General features: G+C 49.7%; 7 protein-coding genes across 7 annotated transcripts; 1 reads left to right on the top strand and 6 right to left on the bottom strand.

Annotated features, from left to right (window-relative positions):
- Positions 1-19: 19 nt before the first annotated feature.
- On the bottom strand, positions 20-388 carry N7537_006965 (uncharacterized protein; the record flags this gene model as incomplete). Its single annotated transcript, XM_056898022.1, has 1 exon — positions 20-388. The coding sequence occupies one exon, from the start codon at positions 386-388 to the stop codon at positions 20-22; it is 369 nt and encodes a 122-aa protein (XP_056753807.1).
- A 390-nt stretch (positions 389-778) lies between these two features.
- N7537_006964 (uncharacterized protein) lies at positions 779-2790 on the bottom strand (the record flags this gene model as incomplete). Its single annotated transcript, XM_056898021.1, has 2 exons — positions 779-1873; positions 1948-2790. 2 exons carry the CDS (start codon positions 2788-2790, stop codon positions 779-781), a joined length of 1938 nt encoding a protein of 645 aa, XP_056753806.1.
- A 593-nt stretch (positions 2791-3383) lies between these two features.
- On the bottom strand, positions 3384-10510 carry N7537_006963 (type I polyketide synthase; the record flags this gene model as incomplete). The annotated part of the gene is made up of 3 exons (XM_056898020.1): positions 3384-10012; positions 10059-10203; positions 10256-10510. The coding sequence occupies 3 exons, from the start codon at positions 10508-10510 to the stop codon at positions 3384-3386; spliced, it is 7029 nt and encodes a 2342-aa protein (XP_056753805.1).
- Positions 10511-11273: 763 nt separating this feature from the next.
- On the bottom strand, positions 11274-12090 carry N7537_006962 (thioesterase domain-containing protein; the record flags this gene model as incomplete). The annotated part of the gene is made up of 2 exons (XM_056898019.1): positions 11274-11305; positions 11409-12090. The coding sequence occupies 2 exons, from the start codon at positions 12088-12090 to the stop codon at positions 11274-11276; spliced, it is 714 nt and encodes a 237-aa protein (XP_056753804.1).
- Positions 12091-12795: 705 nt separating this feature from the next.
- On the bottom strand, positions 12796-14352 carry N7537_006961 (MCT family MFS transporter; the record flags this gene model as incomplete). The annotated part of the gene is made up of 5 exons (XM_056898018.1): positions 12796-13676; positions 13733-13847; positions 13902-13950; positions 14002-14077; positions 14124-14352. The coding sequence occupies 5 exons, from the start codon at positions 14350-14352 to the stop codon at positions 12796-12798; spliced, it is 1350 nt and encodes a 449-aa protein (XP_056753803.1).
- Positions 14353-17053: 2701 nt separating this feature from the next.
- On the top strand, positions 17054-18744 carry N7537_006960 (uncharacterized protein; the record flags this gene model as incomplete). Its single annotated transcript, XM_056898017.1, has 2 exons — positions 17054-17837; positions 17894-18744. The coding sequence occupies 2 exons, from the start codon at positions 17054-17056 to the stop codon at positions 18742-18744; spliced, it is 1635 nt and encodes a 544-aa protein (XP_056753802.1).
- Positions 18745-20311: 1567 nt separating this feature from the next.
- N7537_006959 (uncharacterized protein) lies at positions 20312-21412 on the bottom strand (the record flags this gene model as incomplete). The annotated part of the gene is made up of 1 exon (XM_056898016.1): positions 20312-21412. One exon carries the CDS (start codon positions 21410-21412, stop codon positions 20312-20314), a length of 1101 nt encoding a protein of 366 aa, XP_056753801.1.
- Between the last annotated feature and the right edge of the window lie 1796 nt (positions 21413-23208).

The following is a 23208-nucleotide window of genomic DNA, read 5'->3' as shown; positions in this document are numbered from 1 at the left end:
CATGCATAGCCGCTGACTTTTAAACGCCCTCCATGAGCGCGCTCAATTCCAACATTCCATCAACCACCATGGCTTGACCTGTGTTGTTGGTCAACATGACATTGAAATGCGTTAATTCTACGATCTTCGCCGCGGACTCTTGAGAGAACACTTTCAACTTTTCAACCAAAAATATCAATCCTTCGAAACATGACCTCTCAGCTTTGCTTTTGCTTTTGTGAAGACTCTTCATGAGTCTGTTTGTCCAGTTCATTCTTTCTTCGGCTAAGCAGCTCATTTCTTTCAACGGTCTTGTATGATCTTCTCGGCTGTCGACTGTGATTTGTTTCTGCTCTTTCGAACCCTTCGTGGACGATCCGGGTGACAACGGTTTCTTAGAAAGGGACATGTTTTCTGTACCTTGAGCTACATTTGGGGGATTTCCATTACATATTTCAAAATTGGTTGATTGTGTTTCTCTTTCTCAGTATGGTGCGGGTTCCTCTGGTTTCTTGTTTGGTGGGTGGTTTGGGTGGATAGGGCTTTATTTCTTAGTTAGTATCGGTCACGGTAGTTGATAGGAATGGATCATTGCCTTAAAGAATCTTTTTCCTTTGTATATCTCCTCTAACTCAACTGTATCAGAAGGGAAAAGTCTGTAGTGAGCCACCTTCCTATTTTGGAAGTGTTTCCTTATGTTGGACTAAGATATACTTATGCCTACATGCCCTAAATTAGGTACTTTCAGTGCAAATATACACGAGATGATGCAAATGTTCATTAGTAACCTGGATCTGTCTTATTTCCATATATCAATCTTCTTCCGAATCTCAGACACCTTGGCCTCTTCAGTCTCGGAGTATTCACCTAGATCCGCTTCATCGGAACCAAATGCATCACTAGCTGTCTCCTCAATTTGGTCTAGTGTAAGACCAATAAGCCCCACAGACCGTGCATTGCCAATCTGGCACATTTCTTCTCCAACCGCAGCTTCGATGACACCCTCTCCTCCTTTAGCGATGAGATCGTCCTCGAAGCTCCGGAATACTTGCCTAAGAGGGTTCAAGACATGGCTGCGGAAGAATTTAACGGTCTTCTCGAGATGAAGCCGTTCGCGTAGCGATGACGAGGAAAGCAGCAAGTAGTACAAATTCAATGCGGAATGAAGCGGTGGACCTTGAGTTTGGGTCAGGCGAGACCAGATAGCAACGAGATCGGATGCTGAGCTGGCGGCAGTGACCGGTTTGAAAAGAGCCGGGAAAAGAGCCCAGAAGTAGAGCGGATCTTGGAATATATTGTCGGAAGATTGGGCCGCGCTGGGGAGTAGTTCATCCTTCAGCCATGAGATGGCGCTATCTCGCGTCAAGGCAAGATGATCATCTTCCAAGATCTTGTGTATGAGGTTAAACCTTGTCTCAGCCGATGGATGGCTTTGGACAATGGTGGCTGGAATCTGGCGAACGATACCGTGGCTTTGGCGTGCTGTGCATGCAGTCAAGATGACAACCAAATCCTTGAACTGGGTATCGTTTGACGGCGTTTCGATGGGGTGTTGCAGAGAGTAGACGGTCAAAGCCAACAGTGAGTCGAGAAGCGCGTGTGGTTGACCAAATGCCACCTCGTCGAGATTGGTTTGGCCGCCGACAAAGTTGTTAAATATCTGAGCCAGCTCAGGGAAAGCGGATACCCGACGGGGCGGTTGCCCAGAAGAAAAAAGGGTTGTGCCTGCAGCCCTAGCCGCTAGTAGCAGGAGTGAACCATGGCGTTCTAGCGGAATCTGATTGGGGTTTGTTGGTGGGTCATCGAAATCAAGTTGGGCAGTTTGATCTGTCGGGGATCCGGATATGATTGACAGGAGTTCCTCGTTATCAATTCCAACGTCTCGTGATAAAGCCTTAACAAAAGCAAAATTAGATCAAACGTTCTCAGATGTTGGCATAGTGCCGTCCCTAATCTGGTGTCACTTACCAGAAGCTTTCCCATGATCATATCGCGTTCCTTGAGCTCCTTGGTCAATCCATATGCCTCAGTCTGCGATTGAGCGCCCGGTAGCCGCAGATCCGGATGCAGGTGTTCTTGCATCCGAATGGTCCACGACATTCCTGGATCCATTGGACCGGAGAAACTCAGGAGATATGACTTCAGCAGTTCAAGCAAGCCGAACTGTGTGAATTTCCGAACGAGGAGGATCTCGTTATCGGCAGACGGAGAGGGTGAAGATACCTCAGCTTCGGGGTCTGGAGCTGAGGCAGCGGCAACCCTCAGCACGCTCGACTCGCTAGCAGCTCTGGGAGGTGGCGCAGGCCGCTTGGAGGGAGACACTTCGCGGAAGAACTCAAGGAAGGCTAGGGTGGTCTCGTTGGTCGCCATTGTGGTGTATGCTTCTAGAGCTGCTTGGAGGGAGGTTGCAATGAAACGACTCGGGACTTTCGTCTGGATCCGTGTGTGAAGTACCGAGAGCATTCCGAGAAGGCAATTGAATTGTAGGATGTGTAGGGGTAGTCCCTGATCAGCCCTCTTGTCCTCGTCCTCATCCTCCGGCTGCAGTTGCATAAGAGACTCAGATACGCGCAAGATCACTTCTCGGGGATTACCTAGCCGAGCCACATCCTGTAGGCATTCCGTGGACGCTGGTAGCATGGGCAGGAGCAGCTTTACCAGATCCCAGCCGATGTTTGTCGTAAGCTTCTCATCTTGCAGGAGAGTGTGCAAAAGTGGCAAACGTTCAGGAGTTAACTGATATTCTAACAAAGTAAGATAGGTTAGGTAGTCCGTGGCCGGAGGCAATGCTTGAATGAGAGGGTCCTCCATGGTGTGGGTGTTGACTACTTGATGTCGCAGGCGCGGGGAAGATGAAACATGGCGATGACGTCAGTGGCAGAATCCCGAAGAAACACGGGCCGATCCCATCTCCGAAGTATACACCTTCAGGGATAATTGACCTATCAATATGAACACTTGAGTCTTCCTTCGCACCGTTAAATCCATGCACTCTGATGCGTAGTGTAATTGTCGATTTTTCCACTTCGGTAACAAAGTTGCGATCGTGCGTGGGTTTCTATCATTACAAGTGCGCTATCTTGACCCCCGCGTGACTATGGGTACCCTAACCCCTTTTGGGGCTTTCACAGAGGCTAGTGTGACTATGACTCTGTGTTTAAGACTAGCCTTTGCATGATGCATATAACCAGGGTCCTCTAAAGTGACTACGCCGACCAGGTCTTTATAGCTAATTACATTGTGAGGAATATCATAATAATTTCAGGCTACCTTTTATATATTTATATAGCCCGTGCACGACGTTAAGGTATAAGTCAATTTGTATTATCGTTCATAAAACAGCAGATTCATGGCAATCACAAAAGAACAATCTAGTATATCAAGAACAATCTGGCATGTGAATATCAAGCCTCGGCAGCCACCAATTCCAAGGCTTTGGACAACAGTGCAGAGATACTGGCCGCACCAAGAACATCAAATAGCGACACATCAACCTCGACAACCTTTGTAAACCATTTACGGAACTCCACGGCAACAATAGAATCCAAACCGTACGCGGAGAGCGGGTTGCTGGGCGTGATGGATTCGGTAGCAATTCCCAAGACGGCCGAAATCTTCTCGACAAAGGCTTCAGTCAGGATGGCGCTTCTCTCTTCAGCGTTAGGGATGGACCGAATATGCGCAGCCAGGTCCTTTACAACACCACCACCAGCAGCACTATCGCCAAAGTCGTAGTTACTATAGAGATTGCGGAAGAGTGGGCGTTGAGTCCAGAAGACATCCTGGGACATCTTGAGACCGGTGATGGTGCTCGTCTGGTCGATGCCGGGTGCAGATAGAGACTGTGATGAAGCAAGTTGGCCTTGAACCACCGCCTCTTCGATCTGATAGAGGAATTCCTGCTCGGTGACAGGATCAAAGCCCATTCGTTCCATGGTCTGTTGAAGAGCAGCATTTTGAGCGACGAGACCGATGCCGACGACCATACCAGCATCTATCGCTGTTCCGGCCAGACCGGCCTCGCGTCGATGGCGCATCAATGCATCCAAATAGGAATTGGCGGCCGCATAGTTGGCCAGACCCTTTCCACCAAAGACGGAAGACACCGACGAAAAACAAACAAAGTACTCAAGCTGGGTTGCATGGGTCGCACGGTGGAGGTTCAGAGCACCGCGAACCTTGGGCTTTAGACATTTCTGCCATTGGTCGAATGTCATTTTGTCGTAAGGAGAATCCTGTAGAACAACCGCCGCGTGGAAAACACCTGCTAAACGGCTGCCAATCTCATCGACACACGATTGGACTGCAGAGAGATCAGTGACATCGCCACGATAGACAGATGTCTGTACACCCCTCTTCTGCAACCAATCCAGGGTGAGTTGAGCTTCTGGATGATCCGCTCCTGAACGAGAAAGGAAGGCCAGGCTTCGCGCTCCACGGCGGAGCAGGAACTCGGCCAGCGTGCGCCCAAGTCCTCCCAGACCACCAACAAGCAAGTGAGTCTTGTTGGGATTGAACAGGGTGCTGTCGCGGTAAGTTGTGGGCAGGACCCGGACGACATCATCTTCAGTTGATTGCAAAACGACAGTGCCATGGAAGTCCGGGTCCTGAGCCATTTGGAATCCTTTGACCACATCAGAATAAGGCAATTCCACCGTGTTACCCAGCACACCAATCAACCCGGTCGTGGCCAGCTCCCAGCATTCTTTCATTACCTTGGCACCGTAGGCAGAGCGGCCCTCGAATAGGGAAACTGTGTTGACAGATGCCAGCATTATGTTCTTCCGGAACGCATCAGCCACGTTGATGTCTCTGAGAAGGTCGTTTGCTACTAAGTCCACAAATCGACCGCCTGGAGACAGACAGGAGAGTGTGGCGGCAATCGAATTGCCCGAGAGATCGTTGAGGACAACATCAACACCAGTCCCCTTGGTGGCGTCCAAGGCCTGCTGAGCAAAAGAGGTGTCAGTCGAGGAGAAGATGCGATTGGCATCTAGACTACAGGCCTCTTGCAAGAACCTTCTCTCGCTATCCGACCCAGCGGTGGCAAACACGGTCGCTCCTACACGACTGGCAACCTGGATGGCCATCCGACCTATCTGACCAGCAGCTGAATGAATCAGGACTGTTTCTCCTGCGCGAAGATGGGCAACCTGGTGAATAGCCTCGTATGCCGCAATAAGAGCTGCTGGAATTGCAGCCGCTGTCGACAATGCCATCTCATCTTTTAATCTGTAGGTCCATGAAACAGGGTTGCGCACAATAGTCCGGTGCGCGCCCTGACCGGGTCTAACTGCCACAACACGGTCTCCCGGTTGAACAAGAGTGGGATCGACATCTTTTCCGATGCGAAGCACGAGTCCCGCACAGACGTCACCCAGTTTGGATTCATCGGCGGCCCCTATGATGGCAGCACTATCTCTGGAGCTGATCACGGAAGCCTGAACCTTTATTTCCACCTCATCATTGGCGAGCGTTGAGGATTGGAGAGCCAGATCATCATCAAATACCAAGGTATCAGGGGCTCCCACCTTGCCGATCTTGAGGGAAAGCTGGCGGTCTTGGTTGAGTGGCTGGATTGAGGCCGATTGGGCAGAACCGTGAGTCAACTTTGAGTTCAGAATATCGTCCGTCTGCACGCGTGGGATGAACACCACACCGTCCCGCTCGGTGAGCTCATCCTCCTGGATCTTGGGATTTAGGATTTCGGTGATGAGACTGGAAATGTCCGCTTCCTGGGCAGTCGATGAAGTATCTAGCAATACCAGGCGGAGTTCTTCGTTCTCACTTCGAGCGGTTCTGGCAAGGCCCGTAATCAGCGCCTGTTCAGGCTTCCGAGAATCCATCGAAGCGCCATTCAAGGCCATGACAACATTTCTCTTGCCAGTGGTCAGAATGCGCTGTAGGGTTGTAAAGTCTTCCGAATCACTGGTTTCTTCATTGAAAAGAATGTCCTTGTCGAGGGCGGCAAGGATGACGATATTTTCTGGGGTCGGGGTGATCTGAGACAGACGATCGATAGAAACTGTGAACGACCCTGGATGAGCTGAGGAGATTGTGGATGCGATAGAAACTGTTCTGTCACTTGGGTTCGCTGCGGTGACCAAAGCCAGATCAGTGCCGGGAATTGGGTTAGATGACGCATCGACTTTTCTCCAGACCTTGAAGCTTGCAGAGAAGAAGGCTGGCGCCAAAGCCTCATTTCTGATATCGCTGTGACCCAAACCGATCACAAATGCATCAGGTTTCAGGTAGGTTGAGATATCGTTAGTTTGTGAAGCGGCATTGTCTAGAATGATGAGGTCATATTCACCCTCCTTGGGGTCTTCCAGCTTAATCAAAGATGGCCATTCCGACTGTATCCGCTCAACAGAACTGAGTACTTCTTCGGCCACTGGAAGTAGCGTCAAGGAGTGGAACCGGCGCTGTTCGGCATTCTTTCCACCTAAGAACCGCAAAACTTCCCTAGATGAATCGGGAGTGGGCGTGATGTGTAGGATCTTCGAATCCGGGAATTGATGGGCAAATATGTCAACCAAGCCAGCCAAACTATCTGGCACCGGTGCGTGTGGCCTGTTCAAAAACTCAAATGCCACATTCCAATTTGTGCGGAAGAACAAGGAGCGAGTGGACGAGTCCGACGTACCCAAACTAGTCAGCTCGAGACCCTGGATGTCCAATAGCAACTGCCGGTTATCGTCGGATTGCAGCCGTAAATCACTGGTGACAAGACGAGTGCCCTGGAGATCGATTTCAGTAGAGACCTGGAATTCGTGGTCTGCTGCTAGGAAGGCACTGTCGGCGAAAGCCCCAGAGATCTGCAACGAGCGCAGGAAAGTTGGGACATAAGGCCCAGTGATGGGCTTTCCCGTGCGACCTTCAACAGCCGCAAAGATAGTGTGCAATGCGGCATCCAGGAGGCTGGGATGGATCAGAGTTGCATGTGAAGGCGCTGGAGAGTTGAACTTGTCCGATTTCCAACTGAGAGGTGCTGTAGCAAATCCAGCACCACTCTCGATCTGTCCGGTAAGAAGTGCAAAGCTTTCGCCGTACTGAAGCCCCAGAGAGTGAATCCGTTCATAGAAAGTGCGCGGGATAAGGGATTTGACACTCTTGGCCCGAAGCTCAGAGAAACCAGAATACGGCTCCTTGCGATCAATGGATCCAACTGGTCCCTCCTGAACGGAAATCAGCCCCCGACAGTGCTCTGTATTGTCTGCTCCCGAGCTGCTAAAGGAGACGATGAAAAATTCGTACCATGCATCTGGAGTGGGCTTGGTGGATGTGGAATGCGGTCTCAAGTCCAACATGACCTCTTTGCCCATCGCTGACTCATCGAGGACTAAAGCAGCTTTGATGGAGACATCCCGGAGAGAGAACTGGGAGATTGATGCTGGCCCATCCTCCAGCCGGGCGATGGCTTCAACCGCCATGGCGATGTAGCCGGCCGCGGGGAAGACGACATCACCATCGATCTTGTGGTCAGCCAGCCATGGAAGCTCGTCGAGGCGAAGGAAATTGCGCCAACGGGGAGATCCGGGAACAGAGCCAGCAAGTGGTGTTCCCAAGATAGCGTGGCGGTGTTTCTTGAGTCTATGCTCGGAGATCACGCGAGTGTCTGCCCAGTACCGCGCACTATGATCCCAGCAATACTTTGGCATGTCTCGCAAGCGCTGGGCTTTGTTGACCTCCTGGATGACACCGGATTCATCCAAGAAGTGGTCGCTGTTCACAGCCGCAAGGTCGACCGGGTATCCGAGAGCAAAAAGTTGGCCAGCGGCGGTCAGGAGTCCCTCATAGTCGAGGGTTCCACGAGTCAGAGAACTCAGATAGGGGATGTCGAGCTTGAGAGACTGAACGGTCTGTCGAGAGGGCCCCTTCAATGCTGGATGGGGACCGATTTCCATGAGAACATCCACGGCCTGTTTGCCCTCCTCGTCGACGAGAATCCCACTCAGGGCTTCGGTGAATCGTACAGTGCCAACCATGTTGTCAACCCAGTATTGAGGGCCCATCAGGCTAGGCTGAGCGGCCTTGGCTGTGACACTAGAGAACATATGACGCTGGGCTGGGAGAGCGGCGAACTTGGTATGCTTCTCCAACGCCTGCAGGTAACCGGGGGCCAGCGGAAACATATGGTGCGAATGGAAAGCCTGGGCGACCTGCAGTTGACGGGCAAAGACCTTTCTATCCACCAAGTCTTTCTTCAATTCCACAATGGCATCTTCGTCCCCAGAGAGGGTGATGCTGGATGGACTGTTGGTGGCTGCCACAGCGATGCGTCCCTTGTACGGCTCAATCTCGAGTCGGGCCTCCTCCTCAGTCAGACCAACCGCCATCATGCTGCCTTTGACGCCATTGTCCGGGCCGTTGGACATGTACAAACCTCGGTAGTAAGCGGCAATCAAGGCATTCTCAAAGGACAGGATTCCGGCGGCAAAGGCGGCACCCATTTCACCACTGCTGTGTCCCACCACCGCAGTTGGCTCGATGCCCCACTGAGTGAGCAAGGTGCACAGGGCCAGCTGCAGCGCGGTGCACAAAGGCTGAGAGAACTGAGTCTCGCCGAGACGAGAAGTCGCCTGGGACTTAAGAAGTTCGTCGACAACGGACCACTCTGGTGCGTCGGGGAGCTGACCAAGGATCTTGTCGCATCTCTGCAAGGTCTGCTTAAATAGAGGCGACTTTTGAATGAGTTCTCGACCCATGGCGAACCATTGCCCTCCCTGACCAGTGAAAACGAATCCGATACGAGGCTTCTCAGACTGAGCTGCGGTCCAGGCGGCAACTGGCAGAGGATCCACGAAATCACCCAGAAGAGTGTCTGCATCATTGCTGACAGCAAACGACCGGAATTTGTGCATAGAGCGTCGCACACTTAAATTATAAGCCAGGTCGCGGATATCAAGTTCCGGCCGTTCCTCGACATAATTCGAGAATGCTTCGCCCGTAAGCTTCCCGGCTTTGACTGAGTGCGAGGTCAATGGGAACAGGAATGGTCGTTCTTGTGTCATTCCCTCGAGGTCAAAGGCCAAGTCAAGCTTTTCCCACGGTCTGTCTTGCGGTGCGTAGTGACCCTCGAGGATGACATGTCCATTCGTTCCTCCGTAACCAAAGGAATTGATACTCGCCCGACGTAGTCCGTTCGGGGCATCCCAGTCGAGCGTCTTGGTAGGGACTTTCAGTTTCCATTCATCGAAATTGATATTCGGGTTTGGGGTATTGAAATGCATGTTTGGAGGGATCTTTCCCTTTTCCAGAGAAAGTGTCGCCTTGATCAGAGCTGCCACACCGGAAGCACCCTCCAAATGACCAATGTTCGATTTGACAGATCCCAGGTGGAGATAACCTTCCCGTTCAGGGGCAAATACCGCCCCAATAGCTCGGGTTTCTCGTGGGTCACCCGCGCGGGTTCCCGTTCCATGAGCTTCAAAGTACGACGTATCTCTGGGATCCAGTCTTGCTGTGCGATAGACCTGTCTGATGAGCGCTTCCTGCGATTCAGACGATGGCAGAGTAATGCCTTGCTTCGTTCCATCATGATTCACGCCCGTCCCGCGGACAATGGCTCGGATGATATCGCCATCCAACTCGGCCTGGCTCTTCCGCTTTAGAATGATTGCACAGATACCTTCACCGCGGACGTAGCCTGAGCCATCGGCGTCAAAGGCACGGCACCGGCCATCCGTAGAGAGCATCCCAAGATCAGTCATGGTGATAAAAATGTTCGGATCAAAGTGCAAGGCCGAGCCTAGAATAATGGACATAGACGCTTCTCCAGCCTGTAGCGTCTGATTTCCGAGGTGGAAGCAAACCAAGGAAGAAGAGCAGGCGGTGTCAATGGTGGCACTTGCTCCGTGAAGATTGTAGAAGTATGAGATACGGTTGGACAGAATGGAGTTTCCTGTGCCTGTGATAGTATATTTAGGATAGTACTCCAGGTCTTTCGTAATGGTGGAGTTGTAGTCGTTTGTAAAGGAACCACAAAACACGGATGTCTGTGATCCAGCGACCTTGTCCAGAGGGATGCCAGCTGGTATCGTTAGTATGAAGTAACACAAGTGGAAATCGTTGCGTACCATCTTCCAAGGCCTCGTAAACAACCTCGAGCAACAATCTCTGCTGAGGGTCCATAGCCTCAGCCTCGTTTCCCGAGATATTGAAAAATCCCGGATCGAACGCCCCAAGGTCCTGATCCAAAAAGTAGCCATATCGAGCATTTGTCTGAACGGTCAGTGAGAAAGTGATTCAACAATAAATTGGAGAGACCTCATACCGTTCCCTTATTTTTACCATCGGGGTGGTAGAAACTATCAACGTTGAATCTGTTCTCAGGCATCTTCCGCTGCACGTCTTTCTGCTGCTCGATCAAGTTCCACAAGGCACTTGGACTGGATGCTCCAGGCACACGACATGCCATGCCCACGATGACTGCCGGGTCATCACTTGGAAGGGGAGTAGGGATGCCCGTTGAGCTCGAGCTCGAGCCCGTGCCTGAGCCCGGGCGAGAACTGTACAACCAGGGAGACATGTGGGTAATTTGAAAAACAAAATGTGTTTGTTGTTGTGTAAATGGTCTCGAGATACGCCGGAGAGTAGTTCTATTAAATGTACTCGACAACTACACAATTATACAATACATTGCCAGTAGGAGCATAAGCTTCCTTCCATCCGATATCATGATTATGCTGAATTAAGTTGAAAGTGCATATGTATGCAAGACGAACCCGTCTTACATGCAGGAGCTAATACTCCGCCGAAGCGCGGATAATTTGAAAAGTCTAGACTGCATGGGTTGAGCATGTCGTACTGGGGCTAAATTGTTTCAGCCATCCGCGGGATTGCGGAGCTATGCGATGATTATCCGAGAAGATACGAGTATGATGCGAGACATGGTGGGCTATGGAACGATTCTATCATTCCAGTTGTGGCCGGTGTCTGATGGGTTACCGATGAAAATATAGTGGTCTTTTGGGAGGTGCACATAATTATAACAGAGTACTCAGGCGTACTGGAGGCAATATGGAATATGGAATTGAGGTAGAGTGATCTTGCAACCTAGCTGATAGATCAAATGACCTTCTGAAGCTGATATTAATATCTCTAGCAACTATTCTTATGGCTACAAGTAACCGCGGGAGCGAAAGAAAATAGAACCATGATATATTCAATCTATCAGAAGCAGGGCAGACTGACAAGCAAACTGCTCAGTCTGCTAACAACCAAGCAGACATCTAAGGGATGATCCAACAACTATCCAACAACTTTGCCCACTATCTCTCTCAAAATACTAGTCAAATTGTCCACATGAGCAGGTTCAAACACACTATTATGCTCGGCGGCTAGAGTATAGCCTTCCCAGCCAGCAAATCGCTCAGGCTGCCAGCCCATATACTCATCCTCGTAGCGATCAAAATAAAACTTCCTACTGGGCTCCGTGATCAAGCCTGAGGGAGGCACTTCCAAAACCGAGCACTTGACAAACGAAACCTTGACCTCTTTCAAGGCGGGAACAAACTCGCCGTCTGCGGCCCGTTCCACGAGCGCCAGTACATTGTAGATATGCTTATACATGTTCTGCCACAAGACAGCCGACTCGTCGTCCGCATCTGCGCCTTCACCCTCCCCCTTCCCCGGGGGCGTAGGCTGCCGGGCGTTCAGGATTGGCTGACCCGCTTGCTGTGCAATGGTATTGTACGTGAGCGCTGCCAGCCCTTCTTGGCCCTCACTACCCCAAGGCGGACGGGAGATGGGATTCGGCGTATCAATCATAATGACCTGCAAAATGGTCTCCCCCTGCGCGGTCAGCAGCTCGGCCATTTTCAGCGCGACGAGGCCGCCAAACGACCACCCACCGAGCACGTACGGGCCGGTGGCCTGCTTGCTGCGCACGAAACGAATGTACTGGCGGGCAACATCATCGATGGAGGATGGCAGACGGTACCGTCGTGGTCCATAGAGGGGAGAGCTGATTCCGTAGACGGTCCGTCCGCGACTGTCGAGGGAGCCGAGTGAGTTGTATGGCATAGCCAGGCCGGAGATGGCGTGGATCAGGAAGAGGGGCGCAAGGCGCGACTTTGGGCTGCCCTGGACTTGGAAGATGGAGTCCATGTTTGGATATAATGGTGGATGAAGATGGAGAGGTCTGAATGGTCAGGGTGTGTGAACTTGCGCTATATGGTGAGAGAGGGAGACGATGGGGATAGTCCTGTTACAATCCATTTTGGATATCATCACCTTTTGGACAGATTCTATCTCGCACGGATTCTATCTCGGAAACACTGTTCAAATCTCCTCGCGGCGGCGGATATTTCCAAAGACATACAATGAGTGAGACGGATGCCGGTGTCCAACTTCCGAACCAATCATCTACAGACGTAACCCAACAATCTAGTTCCCACACAGTTCGTCACACTAATAGTTGGATAACGGGATCAACGGACGCCAAGAAGGTCAGACTTCAGCCTTTTTCCTCTCCACGAATGAATGACGACAGCCAAGAAAGCCCAAGCACCGTCAAGCGAGGTCAAGCAATGGAGGTCACAATTAAGCTAATGATGCACAGTAATCTAGACCCCTGCCAAGGCCAATGGGAACGAGGAATTCGGCAACGCTAGTGGTAAAATCGGGCCGAACGGAGACTTTTGGTATCATGATGTGATCGTGTGTTTCCTTCGTCGGCCATCTCCGGCCAGCTGTCGACATCGGGAGGTATAATTAACTTTGGAAGGGTAAAAAAAATTCAATAATTATAATTATCAACTACGCTGAACCCAATTTTCTATCAGCTTTTCTACTTCGTAGTCGATATCATATCTACACTTTGGCAAAGAAATTCCATCCAGCAAGGTACCACCGGCCAATAATAAACAGCCCCGTACCAATAAGCATAGTCACCCCAGCGAAGATCTGCAGTCCCACAAATGCACCTCCATCCCGTGCCTCGAGAGCGCCACCGATAGGACTGGCCACTAGCGCTGCAATGCCAACAGTCAACCACAGCGTGCCCGATCGTACCCCTATTTCCCGAATATCACTGATCTGCGCTGTTAGCGGTGGGATCAGCGAGATGAATGCCCCCGAGGCGAATCCGTACAGCGCCGAAAAGACGATGATGGGCGCATTGGCGGTGCCGGGCAACCATAGCGCCAACACAATAACACCGGCAAAGCCGCACATGGCTATCATCGTGTTAAATCTACCAATGATGTCGGCTATTTTCCCGGGGATGAGGCGGCCAAAGAGACTGGCGCCGTTGAGGATCGGGATGAGGTACCCGGCGAGCCCGGCGGACATGCCTTCGTACTCGGCTTGGACGATGATGTAGTTAAATGGCAGGTACATTCCTAGGTAGAACAGCGCACAGCCGCCACTGAGCATCAGGAAGGGCCCTTCTTTCAACGGGCGGATGTGGTCTATGACCGAAACGGGTTTCGGGGTTGGGGGCAGACGCGAGGTCACGGTCGGTAGAGCAATGACCAGCAGAGCGAGGTTGATGAAGGTGCAGACGCGAATAGCCCAGCCGAATCCCAATGAACCCAGTAAGTGCTCGAGGCAGATGGGCATGACGACGCCGCCGATACTCGTGCCGGTGAGCAGGATGCCAAATGCAAAGGCGCGTTTCTTATGGAACCAGGTGCTGGCCGTGCTGAGTGACGCGGTAAATAGTGCTGCATCGCCGATCGAGGTGCACACGCCTGTATATTCTTAGCATTTATTGTTTGATTTTTTGTGTGAGAAAGGGGGGAAGTACCCTGGGACAGAATAAACTGGTAATATTCGGTAGAGATGCTGCACATCATCATTCCAAAGAGGTGGAGGAATACTCCTGTGTATACAAGCACCTTGGGGCCATAGTTATCGTATACCTGAAATCGTTTAGTACACATGTATTCCGTAGATGATGTAACTAAATCACTCACTTTGCCAGCCACAATACCTCCTCCGAACAGAATAAATGTCTGGATAGAGCTGTAGACACATTAGCAAACAATCCAATCTAGAGCGCTCCAGCCAACGTACGAAATCCAAGAGATCTGAAAAGCCGTATAATCTTTGAGTTGATGTTCCTGATAGTAACTCTGAAACACACCAAACGCTACATGGGTCAGCACTAGTGTGTCAAGCAGACATCCACTACTCACCATTGGCCCATCCAAACATGGAAAAGAAGATACACCACCCCCCGACAACATTCAACCACGCCTTGGTGCCTCCATCGGGAAAGTTGGACGCATCGTTGATCGGTTTATCACTGGTGGTCTCGGACTCATTGACTGGCGTCACAACACCACTATCGCCCGCCTCGTGAACGCTTTTCTGTTCATCAGAGACAGTCTGGTCTGCATTGCCAGTAGACTTAAAGAGATTCATAGTGGAGGAAATGCCAATGAACTATTGATGAAGAGCCAGAAACTACACCGCGTAGACGAGGGCTTTGCCTTTTAATTGTATCTCTGTACTCCGTACAAATACCCAACACCTAACACTAGCATAACATGATTTTTTTTTTTTTTTTGATTTCTCAGCCATTGTTTTTTGAAGCCCGTTTGTCAGCTAGTCGTTCAAATATGTCTGCGAGCCGGAGAGAATATGTCTGCGAACCGGAGAGAATATGTCTGCGAACCGGAGGAAATAGCCTCCGATGCAGGTTTAAATCTCCGGCCCATCCCCTGTTAGGCTTTATCTAAAGTTGGCATGTCCAAGGGTACCTACCCTGTCATTGCGCTACTCGTTTCGTGTAAGATAAACAAAACAAAACACAAATGTTAGTATGCGTCGATCACCCTGATGGCTTCCGCCTGAAAGCATAATACACCACACTAAACTTGAGCTAGCTAGTATAGAAAGTGGAAACTAAGAAATACATAACTAAGCATCCCCATAGGTTGAACAGGGTAGATGTGCGGGTTGTACAGCATAATCTGAAAAAAATAAACCAATCGGAAAGAAGCAACAACACAAGTCTGTGCCGTCCGTCGGCTCACCCGTGAACGGGTACACCCTCCAACATTCATATTCCGCAATTCCTACTTTGATTTAGGCCTAGCGGTAATCTATTACATCACAAGACACTATACCACTAAGCTACACCTAGCATAGCAGGTATACCACCTACGAAAACTACACGAAAACCCCTCTGGAACACTTAGTTTTATCTAAGACAGTACAGAAAAGGGAGACGGCAAGTCTCGAAGTAAGTAGTCCATGTACGAAGTTTAAGCTTGTTTATCCAGTGTTTGAATTGATTTGATTTACATATATGATTTTCCAAGATCACTGCGTATAGAAAAGGCATGTAAATCACGCTAGAAACAATACACCACGCTAGATTGTACTACTCGGCTATGGCGATCCAAAAGTCTGGACACACCCAAATTTCGTCTTTGTTTAGATCGCCTGCTCCACCTATACACTCCGTCAGAAGTCTGTCAATGTGGATCATCATGCCGAACCTTTCAAAGTAGTATTTTTTAGCGGTTCTATGTCATCCTAATACTATAACGTGTTTCACTACCGGGCAGGCTCGGTGGTCTGGCCAGCTCGGTAGTGCAATACGTGACTTTTCTTATTAAGATTTAGCGCCTCTACAGTCCGGATTGGGAAATGTGGTAGTATTCGTATATGCCATACACTGCGCTAGCAAAAATTATACTTTTCTTAGCAGAGCCACATTGATAGACTTCTTACAAAGGGGGGTAGATGGCTTCTTCACGGGCTTTCCAACCAGTTGCGTGACATTGATACTGATGAGTATTCCACCCCTTGTCACACTTTTCTTTCTACATAATTCAAGCCTCACTAAGATTATTAACGTTTTGTACCGATTATCTTCAATTTTTAGCCAGAAAAATAAAGTTTGAAGTTAGCTGCAGAAAGCCGATTATTTGACAAGGGGGTGGTCTCCGGAACTTTTGCCACGGGACTACTCTGTATAGCATAAGGAAATAGTGGGTACAGAGGAATATGCATATGAGAGGGTGTACATACCCTGCTGCAAGGATGACGTGGCAGGGATCGCTCATTTCACCTCAATTCTTCGATTAGCATTGGTCAATCGTGTTTATGCACCTAACGCGTAAGAGATATCGCATTGCATGCAACGGTCGTATGTTTGAACAGCGGCTGAAAGAATGTCCATGTTCGGAGACTAAATTATATGTAATACAGGATCTCGGCCGAGGACAGATGCAATAAAATAAGTGTAGTCAAGTACGTATAAAATATTAGAAGTCCGACATCCTGGACAAATCCAATTCTGATTCATCAATCTATCTTGGAAGAAAGTCAATCGTTTCGATGCCTGAAGGAAGTGATCAACCACGTAAGGTGAAGGATTCTGGTAAGATCTTCAACACGAAAGTAGCCAAACCTTCCTGTGATGGGTTCAAACGCCCTTCGCGGGAGGATGTAGCCAAGAAAACGCCCCCATTCCTTCGCAATCCTCTTAGTGCATTCCTTCACAGTCCTCTTAGTGCTGACAGCAGCAAGACCCTTTCCGCTTATCTAGCCAGAATGATGTAAGAATAGTTGGCCAGTCCATTGATCCTATCAGTGCTGACAGCAGCAAGGCCGGTCCCACTTATCTCGCGACAATGGTGCCAGAATAGTTGCCACTGTTCACTATTTATAACAACCAGGCTGGCCCTAAGAGTGCGAGGAAAGCGGGAGGTTCAAGTAAATACGATGATTCTATACAATGACGTCGCAAGCAAAGTCCCCACCAACCCCTATGAGGCGCAGCTGTCAGTACTGCAGGGCGCGCAAGGTCAGATGTTCGGGTCAGAGCATATGTGATATGTGTCGACAAAAAGGCAAAGTGTGTGTCTACGATGCAGAGAATCTGCGAGGTCGACGGAAATGCTCCGTGCCTCAGTCGAACTTCACGAAGCCAGAGCTAGATCTGCAAGAGCTGAATTGCAGTGAGCCACCGCGGTTGGCTTATGGCACAGGTGGGCAAGAGCTGGAGAGGATTTTCCAGCAAAATATGAAAAATAGACCAATAGCTCCGGTCATGGCCAAGGCAGTGGAAGACCGGCCATTGACGACATCATTATTTTCAATAGCGCCTGATATGCTGGAGATGTTGTTACTTCGATTTGGTCATCTCGGCTTTGGTCCAGCGGAACACCGGCCAAGGTTCTTTACGACGTGTCTCGCGCAGGATACCACAGCAACCATGTTTGAAATTGATATGGGAGTCTCCGTCAACAGCCCATTGACTTCCATTGACTCTAGCTGGATGATGCAGCTAATCGACATCTGGTTCTCCATTCACCCTTTCTCCGTCCTTATCTCCAAAACTCTCTTGTTGCAGAGCATCAAGGATGGAGTCTATGATCAGGCTTTGCTCGCTATCCTTCTCTCAGAGGCGATGGCCACGTTAGCCACTCACGTACCCGAATCCAATCGCCCGTCACTGCTGGTGGAAAGCGCAGCACTGGCGGAGTGGTCCATGTCTCAAGTGTGTGCTTTAGCAGTCAACGTCTCGGACATTAGCACTGCTCAGACCTTATTGCTGCTGGGCTGGCATCATTTGCACCGCTCTCAAGCTCGCCGGGCAACGAGCTACATTCAACTGGCAGCCCAAATCATCAACGATTTGCGCAGCCGTCTCTCCACAGCACCCAACACTGCCCCTTACCGCGTTAAAATCAACGGTTTCCAGGTCATCGATGTGGAGCACGAAGTCCTGCACAATATGGACTCGGTAACCTCCTCACTCCGCTTGTGGATCCTGATGCAAACGGAAGACGGCCATTCACCGCCTCAGAAGTTGGCAGATATCCCTGTCAGCTTCCCCCCAGTCGACGAGTTCTCGTCTCGCATGACCGTGTTGGACATTGCCTCTGGCCACGGTAAGATTGCAGTCCCGTAGCCCTTTACCTTGCCGTGAACTGAGATTTCCCCCAAGTATCAACCATCCGGGCACAGGCGACGGTAGCCCGACTCCTCTGGCCACTCAGCCAGCTCACAGCAACCCTGGGCCATGTATACACCTTAGCACACTGGTACCAGAATACCACAGGATCCCACGACATAATTCCCTCCCAAACCCGCCATCTACACCAACTACGTCAGCTAGCCGGCAACGGGTTAGACAAAGAATCATTATGTAGTAGAATCCGCCTCTGTCTCCGGGAGGCGTTGCGCACGATGCAAGAAGCCAGCTCAAGCAGTTCGCTCGAGGCGGTTGTCAAAGCCACCTATCTAACCATCATTATCCACATGCTTTTTCCCCATGGACCCTTTGAAAACTGGACGCTAAATGAGAACGTTCTGGGAGATTTTCTCACCGAGGCTGGCTCCCTCTTAAACACCATTTCTTCTTTTACCCGAGATCACCCATTACTCAAGGCCGAAGCTGCCGGGTGTTTCTCCACCGCTGCTGAGATCTTCGGTTTGGGGTTGGGGGTCTCCGTCCGAGCGATGCAGTACATAAGTTCGCGCCAGTTGACTGGTTCCGAGACCGAACGAGATCTGATCACCGCAAACAGTGCCAACTTAATCGAACTCCTGATACAAATCCACCAGACAGCCAAAAGCGAGATCATCATGCAGACAAAACGCATCGAGTCTATTCTACACGAGCTGGAAGGCATCACATTGGACACTGGTATTACCCACATGAGCAGATACAATGATCTCGAGACACAGGACCAGCTTCTCACAGGGGAGTTCACCTTGCAACTAGATAATTGGAATGATGACGATCTTACTCTCTGTTCTGGATTCCCTCTTCTGCCTGAGTCGTGGGTGGAATGAGATACTCTGCTAGTCTCTGAAAGCAGGCTGTATCACGTCTTGCATATATCGCAAGACCTGGTCAAACCATAACACTGTCGAAAGAGAATTTGCTTTTTATTCGTGCGTTGGTCTGAAAGATGATTCGACTAGGGGCAGATTTCTAGATGTAGAAGAATATATATTAGATTATAGATATACCGAATTTTAGACCGCACAGCATGGCTTTCCCTTTCCGTTTTAGTGCTCACCCGTTGCCGCTTTTTAATCACTGAGTAAAACAGAGCACGCCTCGAAAATATGAAGTCTAGAATATGCCCTCTGGTATACCTGAGATTTTTGAATACTCTCTACGATAGACCTCAAGAAAGCCCACCCGGCCCACAGCCCAACCCCACCCAACCCACCAAATGGGCTGGGTTTTGGGCCTATGCTTCGGGCCCATCGATGGGCTATGGGCCCGGAATGACCCCATTATGAACTAAAACAATACAAACATGCCAATTTATCGTGGCTACATAATTAATGCATTTTTCCTGGTTTTTTTAGGTATTCAAATTACCGTTACTACAGAGACAACTCAGTCACCTAGGCCGATCAATCATAATATAAATACATACATCTTCATGCTAATACTCAGTAATCCTCCTAGGTACGAATTCGTGGACGACGGGTCAAATTGGATTTTTTTTGTGGTGATTTTGTATGAAACCTAGCATCATAATACTAAAATGAGTATGATATCTACTTAATTCCCACTTCTTACTATGATAATATAATAATACTAAATATACAGGCTGGTGCATACGTAAAATACAGCCATTAATCAGCTACTTTATGCGTGCCAAGACTGTATTTATGCACAGAAATGGGCTTCGATGGGGGCCTCATGGGCCCCCATAAATGGGCTGTGGGCTAGGGGCTTGGGGCCTTTTGTGGGCTATCTACTCTACGATACCTGGTTCATCATTCATTGAATTGATATCTTGATTAGTTATCGATACGGTAAAATTGTGACGTAAAATCCCCTTGTAGATAACGCGAATAAGCTGGAAAAAGCCAACGCGCTTATAGATAAGACAATCTCCTGAACCACGTGGGCAGAAGGTTTGGCCACAATGCTGTTCTTGATAAGCTCGGTCGGAGATAATCCAGGCCAATCGGTTGGACCTACACCACCTTCCAATCTTGGAATCTTTGCCGTTCGTTAACCGTGCCAAACGCCTAACACCAGATATGGTGGTGTTAAGCGCTTGGCACGATTATACCGGCAGGACGTTCAGATTCTCTGCTGTCGGCCAAATCCCACTCACTGAGCAGAGCACGAGCAAAATTCGTGTTACAGCTTAGTTCTTAAATAAGTCATTCTTGACAATGCCATTGTGAGGGGCGTGAGCCACTACGACTACGAATATATGGCTCTTCCGTAGAGTAGAAATGATCATCTCACTTATATCTCAATTCGGGGCTGCAACTTTGGTTAGAGGACAGGTTATACCTAAAATCATCTATCATACTGTATCTATAAGCGCTAATGACTAGGAATTGCTATATATCCTCCGACTATTGCCGAGATCTGAACATGTTCTCAAGGTGCAAACCCGAACAATGTTGCGAGCTGCTTAGAGCTGTATCCTGCGTAAAGAGCAAGTTGTAGCATTATACGAGCCTTCTGGGGGTTCAAGTCCTGTCCACCGTACATATTTCCAGAACCGTCTGTCTGTACAAAGCCCCCCATCGTTCTGCTGGAAACCACGACTTGCGTACCGTATTCCTCAACCAAATCCTCAATCTCATTTGTTCCCGCTGATGTCCAGCCTCCAGCACCCATACCAGCCAAGACCAAACCCTTTGCTCCACTCTCTACTGCAGAGCGAGCCAGCTTGGGGTTGAGTACTTGATGTCCGAATAGGATGTCCACTTCAGGCAATTCAGTGGCCCCAGAGACGTTGAAGTACTCACGGCCAATAGGCAAGACGGGATGATAGTAGAACAGCGGCTTTGTATCCAGGAAGAAGCCCAGGTAGCCTTGTTCGGATGCTTTGAAGGTGTCTAGGGCATTTGAATGCGTTTTCGTCATGTAGAAGGCGCTCCCGATACGGTCATTCAGCACCACCATGGTACCACGCCCACGTGCCTCGGGGCTTCCCGCAAGGGTGACAGCTTCCAGCAGGTTCATGGGTCCATCAGCACTGATGGCTGTTGCTGGGCGCATAGCACCCACCACGACGACCGGTTTGTCCGTCTTGATGGTCAGGTCAAGGAAGAACGCTGACTCCTCCAAAGTATCTGTTCCATGGGTGACAACGGCTCCCTGGCAATATGGGTCGTCCAGAGCCTCTTGGATCATCGATGTCAAGTTCAGGAGAATTTCCGGGGTGATGGACCCCGAATCAACATTAGCGACCTGGACACCCTTGACGTTTGAGATGTTCCAGAGCTCGGGCACGGCTTGGATAAGGATGTCGACGCCAAGTGCACCGGCGGTGTATCCCGTGGTCGCAGTGTTCGAGGCAGCAGATCCGGCAATGGTGCCTCCAGTAGCGAAAATGGTGATGTTTGGAAGGCTGCTGTTGAAATGGGTGTCGCGTGCAAGCAGGTGATGAGGGAGAATAGGTACTGTTGGAGCCGCTGCACTACATCCTAAGTAGGACAGGAAAAGGGTCCAGGTGCTTAAATAAGTACGCATCTTGGGAGACATGTGTAGGGTAAGAGGTAAGATGTATGGTGAGGGCTGCTCTCCCAGGAGATTTTGCGGGATTCACCGTACGCTTCTTATAGTTCACTCAACTGCAGCTTCGTTTATAGCCAATGCTTGGCAAGTGCTTGGCGATTTTAACTTTGCGATAAGCAAAAGAACCAGCCCTGGAGTTCCGGTTGGAGATTCTGCTGCTTATCCTAATTCATTACTCGAATCTCCACAGATACGCTGCAGGGCTATCCGAAGAGCCGGTTATGCGCGAGAATTTTCTTGCAGACATGGTTACTTCCCCGGATGCAGTGTGCTTTACAGCTTAACATGGAGGCAGATCCTTCGGTCAAAATTAGGAAGTTACTAGCTTCTTTCCCACTTGTCGTAGCCTATCTCGTGTTTGAGCCCATAGATTTGGGCACTACAAAGAAACGACGTATTCGCTAAGCGAGTTGCCATTATAAGTTAGCCGCAGTCTCCAAAACAAATCCTAAGTGCGATAAACTACGATTTTATTTTATTCATTCAATATGTGAGATATATATTTCCGGCACGTAGATAGCAACGCAATTTTCGACCCGATAACAATTCAGCTGTTAAATTTCCTTGAAATTGATGTACAATATTTAGAAGCCTTATCAATAGCTATTGACAAAAAAATAACGTAGAAAATGAATGGTTGTCAATATACAAGGGTTGGTATGTATAGGATTTACGACGGAGTATGGAGATGGCTTATCGAATACGTTACGTTATACGATCGATGTTTAATTAACTAGTTAACTAGTGCTATACCCAGATAAGGACTTACGGCAAAGTCCTCCGGAGCACCCCAGGCTGCCATAATCGCTACTTGGCGGAGATTAGAACCCGGACCGTTCCAGTCAGGGGCTCGTGGGTGGATTGGTTCCATCAGCCGTTACGGCACATGTCTCTAAGACCCGAAATTCTATTCTCGGGCACAACCAAGCGTGCGGGGTAGCGATTAGCCTTAATAGTGAGGGTGGGTCACATCGACCACTACGGCCCTATCGGTTTAAAGTGACAAGTGTAATGCCGTAGTGGCCGATGAAACCCATCCACCTACTACGAGCCCTTGACTAGAACGAATAGGGTTGTAATCTCAGCCAAGTGGCGATTGTGGCAGCGTGAAGTCATATTTGGCAACATCCAGAGAACAATGATTAGGCGGGCTTAGGTGATCTACAACATAAGATCTAGTACCTCCTCTCTATCCATTAACCCAGCGTGGCCGTGGACAAACATTGTCTCTAGGAGGCCCGGCTGTGACGGTTACCAATTGTGGCAGCGTATCTCCTGATGCCGCAAGCCAAACTGGTGCTGCTAATGCTTCAGTCTCGGGTGCCAGTGCCAATAACGCGGCATCAACAACCACTCATCAGGTAATCAGCCTCGGGGCAGGCGGTAGTGATCGTCAACCTCGACACTGGAATCACAATCACATATGTTTACGTGGTGCCTACTACAGCTGTCTACAGCGGACAAACGTTGACTCTCGGGGGTCCGGCTGGGACAATTACCAGTGCTGCCGACAATTTTCTAGTTCTGCGAATGTCAGCATAACTAGCGCCATTACTACTACCACCACTACCGCTTCGGGCTCGAATAATACCAATGTCAGCACTGTATCTCCTGGCCACACGGACACAACTGGCGCTACCCACACTACAAGCGCGGGCAACACGTCCATTGCAACTTCTATTACGGCGCCGGACTCCTCAGCGAATAAGATCTCTGGAGGCTTCCATCTGGGTGTAGATAATGCAGCAATA

The sequence above is a fragment of the Penicillium hordei genome (genome assembly GCF_028827395.1).
Source record: "Penicillium hordei strain IBT 12815 chromosome Unknown utg000003l_segment0_segment0, whole genome shotgun sequence".
Classification (NCBI taxonomy): Eukaryota; Fungi; Ascomycota; class Eurotiomycetes; order Eurotiales; family Aspergillaceae; genus Penicillium; species Penicillium hordei.
Note: the sequence above shows the minus strand (reverse complement) of the source record. Positions and strands in the feature narration are given on the sequence as shown.